The following is a 13,730-nucleotide window of genomic DNA, read 5'->3' on the forward strand; positions in this document are numbered from 1 at the left end:
CTTCAGGGGAAATGTTTGTTTCAAAACATGCTCATGGAAATAGTTCTGTTGCCCTTAAACGTTGTAAAAACATCTACAAAACCAACATTCTTGGTCAACATTGCATTGTTTCTCTTTATTAGATAAGAATCAGCCATGCAGAAATCTACTATTGCTATGTGGGGGTGGCCAGATCTTTTTGGAGCAGAATATTTAAAGTTTTAACTTTACACTGTCTCGGTAGCCTGCATTTTACAAGAGTGTAAATTAGCATTTGATTTTACCTGATGCTGTGTCTCTCTTTCTGCTGTTCTTGTTTCAAACTCTGTGAAGTTTGACGATGAGCTGGCCAACACCTTATTGCAGACTGGTCCGGTGCACTAGCTTGACCACCAGTTTCATATTTTAACTTCTGCTGTGGCATTTTGGGTTGTCTTTTGTTTGTGTATAGGGCCATAAATACACAGTGAACTTGAAAATAAAGATTTAAGATTTGTTGCTTGTAAAAGTCACTAGGTGGCGCTGGTCACTGCCTGAGAACCCTTCTGGCCTTATCTTTGAAGTGTTGGACCACAGCCTGTTTTAGGAATAGTTCCAGCGAAACCAAATACATAAAATAGATTTTAATAACTGAATCAGACATTAAAAAGCTGAAGCTGTGTAAGTTTAATGATGTCATTGAAAATGTCTAGCACTATAGAGAGACAAGGTGGGGGAGGTAATATCTTTTATTGGACTAACTTCTGTGGTCTTCTCCAGGTCTGTGTAGCTCAAACGCTTGTCTCTCACCAACAGAAGCTGGTCCAATAAAAGATATTCCCTCCCCCATCTTGTCTCTCCCGTGTCCTGGGACCAACACACCTACAACAACACTGTATAATAGTATCAGAGGGGTAGCCGTGTTAGTCTGAATCTGTAAAAAGCAACAGAGGGTCCTGTGGCATCTTTAAGACTAACAGAAGTATTGGGAGCATAAGCTTTCGTGGGTAAGAACCTCACTTCTTGCATATGAAGAAGTGAGGTTCTTACCCACGAAAGCTTATGCTCCCAATACTTCTGTTAGTCTTAAAGGTGCCACAGGACCCTCTGTTGCTTTTTACTGTATAATAGTGTAGAGTAAGAATAGTACCTCAGGATCGCAGTGTGCAAGGGCATTCAGAAATCTTAGGCTGTGATTTTTTGTAAGTGCCTGACTTCCTACTGATCTAGAATGGAACTGAGCAGCCAGATCTTAGGCTTTGTCTACACTACCACTTTTGTCGGTAAAACTTTTGTCGGTCAAGGTTGTGAAAAAACACCCCGGACCGACATAGGTTTCACTGGCAAAAACATAGCTACTGCAGCTCATTGGGGGTGGTGTAGTTATGCTGTCAGGAGAGCTCTCTCCTGCCGGCAAAGAGCGGCTCCACAGGAGACCTTACAGTGGTGCCTCTGTAAGGTCTGTAGTGTAGGCAGAGCCTTAGTCTCTTTAGCAGTATTAAGACTAGCAAAGGATATTGGAGGTGCTCACTGAAGGGCTGCATTATACACAAGGCTTCATCTGCAAGTAAGGGTACAAAAAGTGAAGCTGGAGTAGTATTTAACTTCTCTTTTTAAGGACTAAAAAGCCCCGTAGGGTTATCATGAAAAGCAGCAGGTGTCCTATTTCTGTCAAGCCACAACTGCCTTCACGTCATGTTTAAAGATCTCCCTGAAATCCACACAATCTAGGAAGCTGAGTGTTAAAGCTTTGGCATCTTCATCAGTTTCAATGTGTTTCAATATTGCAACATAGAAAGAGAGAGAAAGCCGCCATTCCCAAGGATGGATTTTAGATCAAGTTTGACTCTTCACGTCCCCTCTATAGTGAATTCAAATTGTATGTGTTTAGTGTGTGCTAGGCATAGTATGTATATGTACACACTATGGAGGGAGGCATGGAGCATGAATTTCATGAATCCTGATTTGTCATTGGATTCACTAGGAGTAAAGTCACAGTCAGTACTGAAAGTATCATTCAGCTCTTTGAGAAGTGATTACTGCATGCGTATGTGAATAGCCTTTCAAGCCTTTAACAACTCTGCTGGTTTTATTAAATGCCAGCACAGCCAGTCATTATAAGCCCTTTATATGTTTTAGAGACACACACAAGCATTGGAAGCCAGTACAGCTTGTAGTGTCTTTTCCAGCACCACAATGGTGTGAAGGTAAAAGCAAGGCAGCTTCCTCCACTGTTCTGGAGAGAGAAAACTCTGCTCTTCTGTCTGGCAGAGCATCTCAGCCCTCCTCCTCCCCAACCCAAAACCCAACAACAAAAACTCCTGCCTTTGAAAGCACACCCACATGGCTGAGTCTTGATTTCCAGAGCTGGGAGGAAAGCCTGAGCATGCTCTGGGATTCACCAAGTTCCTTCCTATGTGCTACTCTAATGTTCGAACAAACAACATGAGCTCAGACCTGCCAAGTCGAACAGGAAGTGCTCCGAGACCATAGTGATGGGCTCGCTGTGTAATTGTCTAGATAGAGCCCCTTTGTTCGTGCTTTGCAGACTAAGCCTCGGGACTCCTGTGAGGTGGGTATAAACTGGCTTTCCCAGGGTCCTCACAAGTCAGTGGTGGAACTGGGAATGGAACCCAACGGCTGAGTTCCCAGCCCCCTGCCTCACCCACTAGACAGCCTCTCTTGAAATGGTCAGAATGATAGGAACTGGTTTGAATGTTTGATTGATGAGCCAGTTCTGTTGTTTGCTTACAGATTGGTACACAGAACAGCCTGGAGCTCCTAGAAGATCCGAAAGCCGAGGTGGTGGATGAGATTGCTGCAAAACTTGGCCTGAGAAAGGTAGTAAAATGTTGTTGGCTAACGTGTGTCTGGGAGAAGGGGTTCTTGGGTCTCTCTGTGCAGCAGTCACTCCTTCTCGCACCTGGCTTGACGGGGTAAAATGAAGGCTGGGCACATTTTGAAATCTAGCTTATGTTTACTGGGACCAATAGCTCTTACGCTTGTAGGTGTTAAAGTAAAATAAGAATTTTTCTCTGTGCATAAATATTGAGCAGTACAGCAGGGCTGTTCTGCTCAAACTCAACAGTCCTCTGTCTTGAACGACATCAAAGGGATTCGAAGTTTCGCCTTGCTTTCCCCTCAGATAAACACATTCCGCAGCATCTCTGGCAGGTGCTAATTTGGCACAGTTGTGGTTTGAGTTTTCTTGTGGATTTTTCTTCTTTCTTTGAGATGTTCTGTGGAGGTTTTTTTGGTCAGGATTCCAGCTGTCAAAACCACAGTGCCTATCTCTCAGTATTCATTTGGGGCTATATGTGGCAAGAATTATCTTGTGTACAATTTAGATGTGGAGTTCAGCATTTAGGCCTTTATTTCTCTTGTATCTGCAACCTGTCAGTGATTTAATCAAGACACATGGATTTCAGTGTCCTCTGTATGCAGATGACTTTCAGATCTATACTTAATTTTCCAGGCTGTCTGAGGGTATCACTCACAATGCCATGCTACCACTAAGTATTGAATGTTCTGAGATTTTCTGATGTTGAATATTTTCAAGCTGGAGGTCTTGCTCAGAGGCAGGCATACTCGCACGTCTGTGGTGAGCTCTCTTGCTCTCTCAAGGTAAAATCTGTGTCTTACTGCCAGTGTCTGAAGCAAGGAATCTGTGGATGTTATTTGACTCCAGTTTTTTCTTCGGTCCTCACATTGGTTCTGTTAAAATCAGCAAGGTTAAAAATGCATAGTTACTGTTGGCTGCAGATCTGTAGTGCATGCTTCGTCTGTCTCATGGCCTCCCTGCGAGTGGGTAACAGCATTTCTTAGTTGAACGGCTTGATATTGTAAAAGTGAGTTGCAAGGGAGGATTTGAATAAAGAGGGTATCTGTAGTATATGTGCAGTGAAAAGGCATGAATAAATTGCTGCTCTGAGCAGAGCAGGCTGGGATTGGGGATACATTAGAATTGAGTGGGAAATGTTAGCTTTATGTTAACGAGTGACTGCTAGTGTCAGAAAACGAGATCACTGGTGTGGCTGATGCTGCTTCACTCTGAATATTGCTCAGCAAATGGCTCTTTGCTGTGGGGGAGGTGAAGGAAGGCCTGCAGCCTCCAGGTTTTTCCATGAAAAAATTCCCCAGCAAGACATAAAGAACTGCAAGTCCCCTCAGCTGGCTAGCTGACATTGCAGATGTGTAAGTTGTGTTCGGATGAGCATGACGCAGCTGGGAGAGTAATTTCAGTCGGGTGCCGCACAGCAGGCCCTCGCAGGGAGGTCCAAGGAACCTCTCGGTCGAGTGAAAGAGACTGCCCTTTTAAAAAAAAGGGGGGGGTGTTTTGTTTTGTTTCAATTCAAAGGTTGGCTGGATATTTACTGATCTGGTCTCTGAAGATACACGGAAGGGGACTGTTCGATATAGCAGAAACAAGGTGAGGAGCAAGAGCATCAGTAATTACTTTCTGTATTTATTGTTGTTTATGGAGCATTATAAATGCATGCTCTGCCCAGCAGAATCCTGCCCTGAGGAGCTGAAATAGAAGACACAAGTTGAGCCAATGCAGTGTAGAATGGGGTGTATCTGTTGTAATTACAATGTTTCAGGGTACACCTGGGTCTTCAGAGGCATTTGAAGGAGTAGGAGTGTGATCAGTGAACGCTGACTGAGAGCCCGCCACAGGCATAGGAAGCAGCACAAAGTCTCCTTCCCCCACTCCTGAGACAGAACGATTGATTAAGAGGCACTTTGGCAGAGCGTAGGGAGCAGGCGCAGGTTCACGTAAGGGGTGAGAGTTTGGTGAGCAAATCAGCATTGCCTCCTCTGGAGACTGCATTGCTGCCTGAACCTCAGAGTGCTTATAGTGCAGTGGCTCTCAAACTTTTTTACTTGTGACCCCCTTCACATAGCAAGCCTCTGAGTGCGACCCCCCCTTATAAATTAAAAACACTTTTTTATATATTGAACACCATTATAAATGCTGGAGGCAAAGCGGGGTTTGGGGTGGAGGTTGACAGCTCGCGACCCCCCCATGTAATAACCTCGCGACCCCCTGAGGGGTCCCAACCCCCAGTTTGAGAACCCCTGTTATAGTGTAATATCTGAATGGTGCTTTTTATCTTCAAACTTTAACCTTCCTATGTCCCTGTGATGTAGATCAATATTATCCCTGTCTCCCAGATGGAGAAACTGAGGCACTGGGAGGTGAAATGATTTACCCAGGACCACACCATCCTGGACAGAACCAGGATTAGGACTCTGGCCTTCCTGACTGCTAGTCCCCTGTATTCAGTCCTTTACGCCCTCTGTTTGTAGTATTCCATTCACAGCTTTCACAAATGCTTTACTCAGAAGCATATTTTTAACGAGGCATCTTCAGTTGCAGCCCAGTGAAATGGAGGTGGGGCACATCTCATAGCTCCATCATCTTGCCGTGTTTTGTTTTTATTTTTTCCTAGGATACATATTTTTTAAGTGCAGAAGAGTGCATCACTGCTGGAAACTTTCAGAACCGGCATCCCAACATATGTCGCCTGTCTCCAGATAGTCACTTCGGATCCAAATTTGTCACTGTTATGGCTACAGGTATAAACTGGCACAGAGTTGCCCTTAAACCCTCGTTTCTCCTGGGATTCTCTCTTGTGGTCACCCCAAAGGAACATGCACTTCTTCCTAATCAAGCTCCAGACTGTCCTGACCACCTGAAATCTTTCAAACTGTCTCCCATCAGTCCTAGGAACAAGTTTTAGGTCATTCTCAAACCCATCAAGTAAAATAGATTTCCCTTACTCCATGTTCTAACTGTTCTTTTTCCAACTGTTTCCCTAGGCCCCTTCAATGCAGTTAGCACCAATGGAGTGTCCACACACACACCCCACACACACTCTTATTTCACCTCCATAGAATTTTCAACCAGGAGTGAAAAAAATTAGCATGAACAACAAATACCGTATGGCCAAAGGGTGACTGCCTGTTTGTTTTTTAAATGTTACACCTGCTCTTGAGACTCCACAAAAAGCAGCAGCCCGAGCCCCTGGCATAACATGCTTTATGGGGCGTGGACTTGTGCAACTCGAGACCCGATTCACAAAACAGATTTCAACCAGTTGAATGCAATTGTGCTCTGGGAGGCACTTCTCTCTCAAGTGCCCCATCTCTTTTTTAGTTACTTCTAGCTAACAGAATTCTAATACCTAGTGCTTGCAGCACATGTCACGTCTTCAGAGCACTCTGCACTCAGTAACAGCGGCCTCTCTCCAGGGAGGTACGGAATGAGTATTGGCCACATTAAGAACTGAGACCCAGAGATGGTGACTGGCCATGGGCTGCCGAGCCAGGACTTGAACTCCGGAGTTCTTTACTCCCTGTCCAGTACTCAGTCCATTAGACCATGCTAATTAATCTCTTCTAAGTTTAGCTCCATAGGAAGAGTGGAAGAGGCCAGAGTACCAGTTAGAGCACTGCTGTGCATGAGAAGTGGCTTTGATTCCCATGCTCTTGCTACCCAGCAGTGGCGATGTATTCTAGACAATTTGAGGAACACCATTCTCTAGCTCCCAAGGGTATTATGTACAGGCCCTGTAAGCTGAAATGATGGAGGCTGCAGTACCGGTACACAAGAATTTTGGGGTCTTGGAAGTTACTTGTGATGGTTCCCTGTAGAGCCAGGGACCTTTAATTCCCTCGTGTATCCATCAGTGAGAAACAGATACTAGAAAAACTCTTCAAAGTGAAATTCAGAATCTTCCTAAGTGTGTGAAATGTTTTTGTCAACTAAATAAAATGTCTAAAGTAAAGCGTCTTGCAGGCGTCTGTCACATGAGAATTTTTCAGAGACCCTCTGAAGAGTACAGTAGAATACTCTGATACACATGGCCAGTTCATGGAGGCATTGGCATGTGGTGGGGAAATTACAGCATTAAAAGTTCAATCTGCCATTCAGCTCCAAGATGACACAGATGTATTCGTTTAAGGTTTCCCTGAACCAGGTTCTGGGGTCTATTTTAAACAATGAAAAAAGCATGAATTCCAATGTAAAGCACTAAAGTGCAATATGATATTGCCTCCTCCGAGCCCCAAGCTTTATAGATGTTTCTGGGGCCTTTTTCAGTAAAAGGTCCATGTGACCAGACAGCTGCCTCACACATTCCGGGCTGCTAAACACATTCATCTTTTCTTACAAGATAAATGTGTATATCCCTTTTCAAACAAGGTGTTTTACTAAGGAAATGGTGGTTCCCTTTGTTCAGGCCTTCCTCGTGTCTTGGCCCGCGTTTCATTTCTGGGAGTGTTTGCCCCAGAGCAGAGGGAGTCTGAGGCTAGGAAATGAATGTTTCCTTTCCTGATCATCTGGTCCAGATAATTTCATTCTGTTCTGTTAAATCAGCCCATCAGGTTTCTGTACAAGCACTTGGTTTGTTCCTTGTATGCAGTATAAATGTAAATGTGTGGTTTGCACCATCAACGTTGCCTTTTTAAGATCCCCTGCATGGATTAATTTCACTTCCCTTCGCAGCATCCGGCGTCACAGATTAGCAACACACTCTTACCATTTATATGTGCCTGATTTTCTCTCTGATATCTCATCATGTTCTAATAGCCGACAGCCTGCTGATGCTTAAACTAGCCAGATTAAAGCACTGATTTTTTGATCCATGACAAAGCCACCTGAAGCTAGTGTCTTGGCTTCCGGTTTTGTGTGTCAAAATTCCCCTGACCCATCCATTCCTGGCTGAGAAAATGTTATGCTTTTGCACATAGTCCTGTTTGTCAGGTGATCAACCTAAGTTGTAGCCTGGAATTTGTTGTGTAGACCTTATGTCTAGTGCACAGAAATAAAACAGGACAGCAGGAACTATAGTCCTGGTTTTAATTTTGGAGAGTGTTTCTGCTGAAGAGGGAGGCTTGAGGGATCTGACGCTAGGTTGAAACCTTGGCCTAATTAAATAAATGGCAAAACTCCCATTGACCCCAGGAATTGATACCATTAGTTTGGCTGGGAAAATGCTCTTGAAGCAGGGTGCAGTATAAAGTAAACATAGGACATTTATGGGAATCCTTGTTTAAAAGTACTTCCTAATATAGCAAACCATGCACACAACTTGCGTCAATATCTAAAACCAATGTCATGTTTAACCTGGCTGTTTAAACCATAATGCTGTCCAGTGGTGACTTACAAGGATAAGTCCATTCCTCCACTGGAGTGGTTTCAAAGTAACTTTCTATTCTAGGTGGTCCCGACAACCAGGTCCACTTTGAGGGTTACCAAGTCTCTAATCAGTGCATGGCACTGGTACGGGATGAGTGCCTGCTGCCGTGCCGGGATGCACCAGAGCTCGGCTACGCGAAGGAGTCCAGCAGTGAGCAATATGTGCCTGACGTATTCTATAAGGTAAGGGTTAAGACGAAAGAGACGATGCGGGCTAGTTCTGCTGAGGGTCTGGAAGTCGATGTATCCAACTCAGTGAAAGGACGCTTTGAGGTTTTGAACTATTTTCGGTAGTAACCATTCACCGCATGTCCACAGGAAGTAATTGTGTAAGCTTCATTTCCTCCTCCTAAAAGTGCCATTATGGTTTCCAGTGCAGTAGTAGCCATTGGCTATCTAGCCTATAAATGAGGTCTGCAGTGATCCACATAGGGCCTGTAGCAGGCACTCTGAATTAACCACATCTTCTGTGTTTATTGGCAGAGGCTGCCACGCTTCTCTGTTGACTTTTAATCCCCCGCTGAGTGTATTTGCTTCCTCCTCTCCCCAATTACATTTACACACAGTATGCACTGAAGCAAAGTGATGCACCAAGTTAAAGCCACAATAAAAGCAGGTTCCTAACAAGCTGGTGAGAATTTATTGTCTGGAATACTTTTATAAGACACCTACGGAACAGCATCAGGCACTCTACAATAACACACTGAGCAGGAAAATGGAAAATAAGGCTCTGTCTGCCCAAATAGAGCGCCAGCCAGAGGAAAGAGACACCACACATACCCCAACCAAAGGGACCAGTAGCCTGTGAGTACAAAAGCAGGGAAGGAAGGGGTTAGTAGATTTAAAAAAAAAAAAAAAAAGGCAGGGACAGGAATACATAAGAGTGGCCACACTGGGTCAGACCAATGGTCCATCTAACCCAGTATCCTGTCTCTGCTAGTGGCCAGTCCCAGAGCTTCCAGGGGAGTGTACAGAATATAGCCACCTCTGTCTTCCCTTCTCAGCTTCTGGCAGTCAAAGGTTTAGGGTCACCCCAAGCATGGGGTTGCATTCCTGACCACGTTGGCTAATAGCCACTGATGGACCAACCCTCCATGAACTTATCTAGTTCTTTTTTGAATGCGGTTATACTTTTGGCTTTCACAACATCCCCTGGGAATGAATCCACAGCCCTGTCTTTTCTCTCTCTGGTGCTGCAGTTAGTGTCTGCTATTAGATCCTTTCTCTTGGGTCGAATGATAAGCCTCAGAAGCCCCTCCTGACACACAGTGGAGGCAACCCACTTTCAGAGCGGGAATCTACAAGAGGATTAGGCCATCAGAACTGTATGTGCAGTGTGGCATGCAAAAGCCCTGTCAGTAACTGGACTACTGCATGTATGGATTCTGTAGCTTTTGTTAGAGATGAGTATTCCCTTTAGATATTTGTTCCTAGAGTTTTTCAAACCTCTTGCCTCTCCAGAATTGGGTTGGAAAGGTAAGAATAGGATCTCGGTGAGAATAATGGTGCTGCTTCTCAGAAATCCCGTTTGCTGTGTTTTGGTGCTTCACGAACAGGGATGGAGAAAATTAAGTTAATGGAGATGCTTGCCAACGAATTGGCCATCCATCATCCAAGCCAGCTCTCTCATCTTTGTTTACATCTGACGTTTGCGATCTGGTCTGCTTGTGACACTTCCTATTTGAGAAGTGTCGGCTAGGCCAGGCTACCTTGCTTGGCACTGTTAAAATGAGGGCAGCGTACACCACCGATAGCAAATCTTGCAGGAATACTTTTGTGTGCCCCAAAGTGGTGCTGAGTGAAGATCAGGAAATTGCTGATCGGTGAGCTACTCTGCACGTTTTTTTCCTGTCAATACCACACTATTGGCTTGCCCTGATGCCACCTGAAATTGTGAAACACCTTCTAGCCACATCTCTTCATCGCTCTAGCAGTCTTTTCCCACTTGTGGTGCTTGTAAAGTGTGTTCTCACCAACGAAGCTGATTCTAAGTCCCCACCACAACAACATACAGGCAATTCCCAAAGGGTACCCAAATGGCCAACCGAAGGTCTCACTGGGACCTTGTCAGGAGGCCATGGGCTATGCCTAATTTGAGTAAATAAAGCTGGTGCAATTGCGCTTGTCTTGAATGTGAAGGTGCAGCTCATGCTGACTGCAGATCCCCGCATGCAGTGTTCCATCTCAGAAAGCAGAGACTCAACTCGGGTCCAGGAAGAGCATTGCATTGGCCACAACCCATGTCTCCGGGTCCAGAGGCATTGTAGTGCTGCACTTTAGTGAGACATTCAGAGTCCCGAGAAACCAGTGTATGTTCCAGCAAGTTCTAAATTCCACTTTTTAACCCGAATTGATGGAGGTAAACAAAATGCTCACAGATTACTTCAGCGTTCTGTGGAAATTTCCATGAACCAGTGATTCATTGGGTCAGTCTTCAGATTATTTCAAATGTTTTATAACTCGTACCCATAATTGTCTTTCTCATTCTGTGCTTTAGGAAGGCTTGAGGGGCGCTCTGGTGGGTGTAGTTGTCCTTTGAATTCAAACATGTTTGGCTGCAGTACCTTTACTTTTTCTGGAACATTTTTAAACTGATGGGAAGCTTAGTCACTTCTGGTTTTAAAGACCATTTGGGTCTCATTAAATGCAAAAAGGCCTGAGGTCAGAGACACTACCTCATAGTCACTGGGTGTGTGACAGCAAGCTTGGCAAAGCATTGCTTAAGCATTTTGTTGGGAGCAAGCGTCCTGAGTAGGTTTGGCCTTGCAGTGAGAAGACAAAGAGGGTTAGTAATGTAACACCCTGGCCACTCCTGTCAGCACAATAGCAAGAGCATTGTCCAGCTTGATAATTAGTCTGCCTACCTTTACCCTTCAGCCTTTTGCTTCCTGCCCTAAGCTGTCATGCAGGGTTGCTGTGTGCTCTTAAGTAGCTGCCACATTTCACCTCAGTTGGCTGTTTCACTGGTGAGCAAGAATCATCCATAATGTGTGGATCAGCTTGAAAAGCACTTTAGGATGAAAGGGGCTATATTAATGTAAGTTTATTGTGATGGTTGGATGAGAACCAAGAAGCTAATGTTTGTGTAGTGTAGAATATATTTATAGAACAATTTAGCATCCGAATGTGGGAGGAGGAACTGTTAAATTCCTGTCTCCACTAGTTGCATAAAGGAGTAGATGCATTTTAAATTCCTGCCAGTAGGAAAAGGTGATGTATGTAAAACTGGAGAAATAGAAAGCTGCAAGTGTACTACAATCTGCTCATCACATAAGGAAAAGATTGTGTATCTTTACTCTTAGTATGTCGTCGTCTTTGCTTTTGAAATGACTTAAGAAATGTCTCTGAATTAGTAATGCTGCAGAAATAGAAGCCTATGTCAGGGATCAAAGCCATACAGCTGGGAGAAATTAGTGAGAGTGTTACAGGTTCGAGGACTCTGGCAAGCAGGCAAAGAGGTGCTTCAAGGCAAAATAACAGCTCTCTTCACTCATCAAGGCTTTCTTGTATGGCGCACATCAAGATGCATTTGTGGAACGGGGTCAGAGGCTAGTATGCCCCTCAGTGTGTTACAGCTGTTGCTGAAAATAAGGTTCCCACGTGAACCAGTGTGACTCATCTCAATGGTTTATCAGCTGTAGACATGTCTTAAATATCATGAAAACAGGAAAACTGATGGCACCAGATTTGCTCTGTTTCATAAACCAAAGCATTTTTCCTTAGCTGCTTGCCTAATGATTCCTGTATGTCTTTACCTTTCTCTTTGTATTGGCCTCTTGCCCTGCTACTCTCAGAAACCATCCCATTAGCACTGGCAGCATGGCGCTTTCTCTGAGTGGATATTCAGTCCATGGGGTGTGAAAGCTGTAAATGTGTTCTGGAGTGAAAATCGGGGGCTTTCGGGACCAGGAATATAAATTACTCTAAATAATTTTCTTATCGTGATCAACTCAAAAGGAAAAACCATCCCACTGCTAAACCCAGCGGTTCAAGGTGCGGGATTAGTGAGGACTATCAGGTGTTGCAGTGCAACATTCTGTGTTATTACGATATTGCCGAAAGACTGGTTAGCACTTCTCAACAACAGTAACTCCACGCAAATCTGCTAAAGGCCCCCTCTCTTCTCAATATGCAGACACACAATGGCTGTAATTATGGTGGTAACCGTTCTCTCCTCTAGCACGAGACCACAGTATTGTTAACCTCCTCCTTAGTTCATTTTCCAGCAGTATGGGCAGGCTAAAGATTCCACTTTGTATCAGGACTGCAGAAGGCTTGGGTTTATCCTAATAGGTTAGAAGTCCTGGCCCTCTGTCTCCTCGCTGTTTTTGTGTGTTTCTGGGAAATAAATAAATGCATCTATCCATCTTGTTTAAGCTAGGAATGTAACTTAAACATTGGGGGCCTGATAATGGGATTGAAGTGAGTGGGATCTGGGGTGCTCAGCACCTTTGGAAATTTGATGGTGTATGTATCCTTACGGTCGTCTGTGTGCTTTGTGCTTATGTCCATTGCTGCGCATTGTGTGTGAATGCCGCAAACTCTTCAAGCTGTCTTGAGCTAGTCTGCAGAATTCATGGTTTTCCATTATCAAGCTGTGTCGTTTTGTTGTACACCCCAGCAAACCCCAGGCTGCAGCGCTGTCTTGAAGTCGGTGGTAGCACTGCAGGACTCTAGCTCTAGATTTATTTCATGGATGTCTCAACAGTCCATCAGGTGGAGCAAAAAAATGCAAGAGCTGAGTTTTATAGACCCTTTGAAGTAGTCGTGGGTTGGTACTTTTGTGGGACTTGGTTCTCCTGTTAACTTTAGGCAAATACGTGGGATCTCAGCACAAACAAGATGTCATCCTCGTAGTGCGTTACATTTTATTGCTGTTTTAATTTCCAAGAAACTTGCTCTGGGATGGGAAAAGATTAAAGCCCTTTTTAATTACACTTGTGTTACAAGAGGGACAGTTCCCCTCATGCCGGAGATCAATGGGTTTGGTCTCTGCATTTGGATGACTCCTCAGCCTCATGCAGCGTCCGCCACGAGAAGCATCAGCTGTTCAACTTTCGTTTCAGTTCCAGCTCTGGAAAACACCGCTCCATCCAGCGCTTGGAGTGACCTGACAGCATTTTGCTGCTTTTTATTAAGGCCAAACGGGATAACCAACCCCAGTTTCTCCTAGCCCAATCCCAGTCTCGGACTGGACTGCGTTACAGGTGCTCAGTATATAAATTCCCTCTCCTCCTGTCTGATGATTGTTACATACAACACAACTGCACCTCTGGCCTTCGTTAGAGGAATCCCTGCAGGTTGTGATGACGGGAATTCTCTGAGCAACCGAAAGATGGAGGAAAGTTCTCGTAAGTGGAGAAAAGAGTGCTCGGCAATCCGTTTTTGTTCTTCCTTTAAAACCTGCAGAAGGATGCTGTGGTGGCTGCTCTTTCCGGCCATTGCTCGGGAGCGGCCAGAGAATGGACCGGGGGGGTGTTTCCATCTTAATCTTAACAAGCCTCATACCACAAAGGTTCTCCTCTTGTGCATGCCTTTGTTTTGTGGGAGGAGCTTCCCTGAGTATAGA

General features: G+C 44.6%; 1 protein-coding gene across 1 annotated transcript in view; it reads left to right on the forward strand.

The window, feature by feature from the left end:
• Positions 1 to 13,730, forward strand: part of NPLOC4 (NPL4 homolog, ubiquitin recognition factor) — a 43,242-nt gene that overhangs the window by 15,982 nt on the left and 13,530 nt on the right. Inside the window, exons 9-12 of the mRNA XM_065415123.1 lie at positions 2,713 to 2,799; positions 4,316 to 4,387; positions 5,412 to 5,538; positions 8,184 to 8,344. Of these exons, the coding sequence (XP_065271195.1) occupies positions 2,713 to 2,799; positions 4,316 to 4,387; positions 5,412 to 5,538; positions 8,184 to 8,344 (447 nt within the window). The remainder of the gene's footprint in view (positions 1 to 2,712; positions 2,800 to 4,315; positions 4,388 to 5,411; positions 5,539 to 8,183; positions 8,345 to 13,730) is intronic.

The sequence above is a fragment of the Emys orbicularis genome, chromosome 13 (genome assembly GCF_028017835.1).
Source record: "Emys orbicularis isolate rEmyOrb1 chromosome 13, rEmyOrb1.hap1, whole genome shotgun sequence".
NCBI classification, from domain to species: Eukaryota; Metazoa; Chordata; order Testudines; family Emydidae; genus Emys; species Emys orbicularis.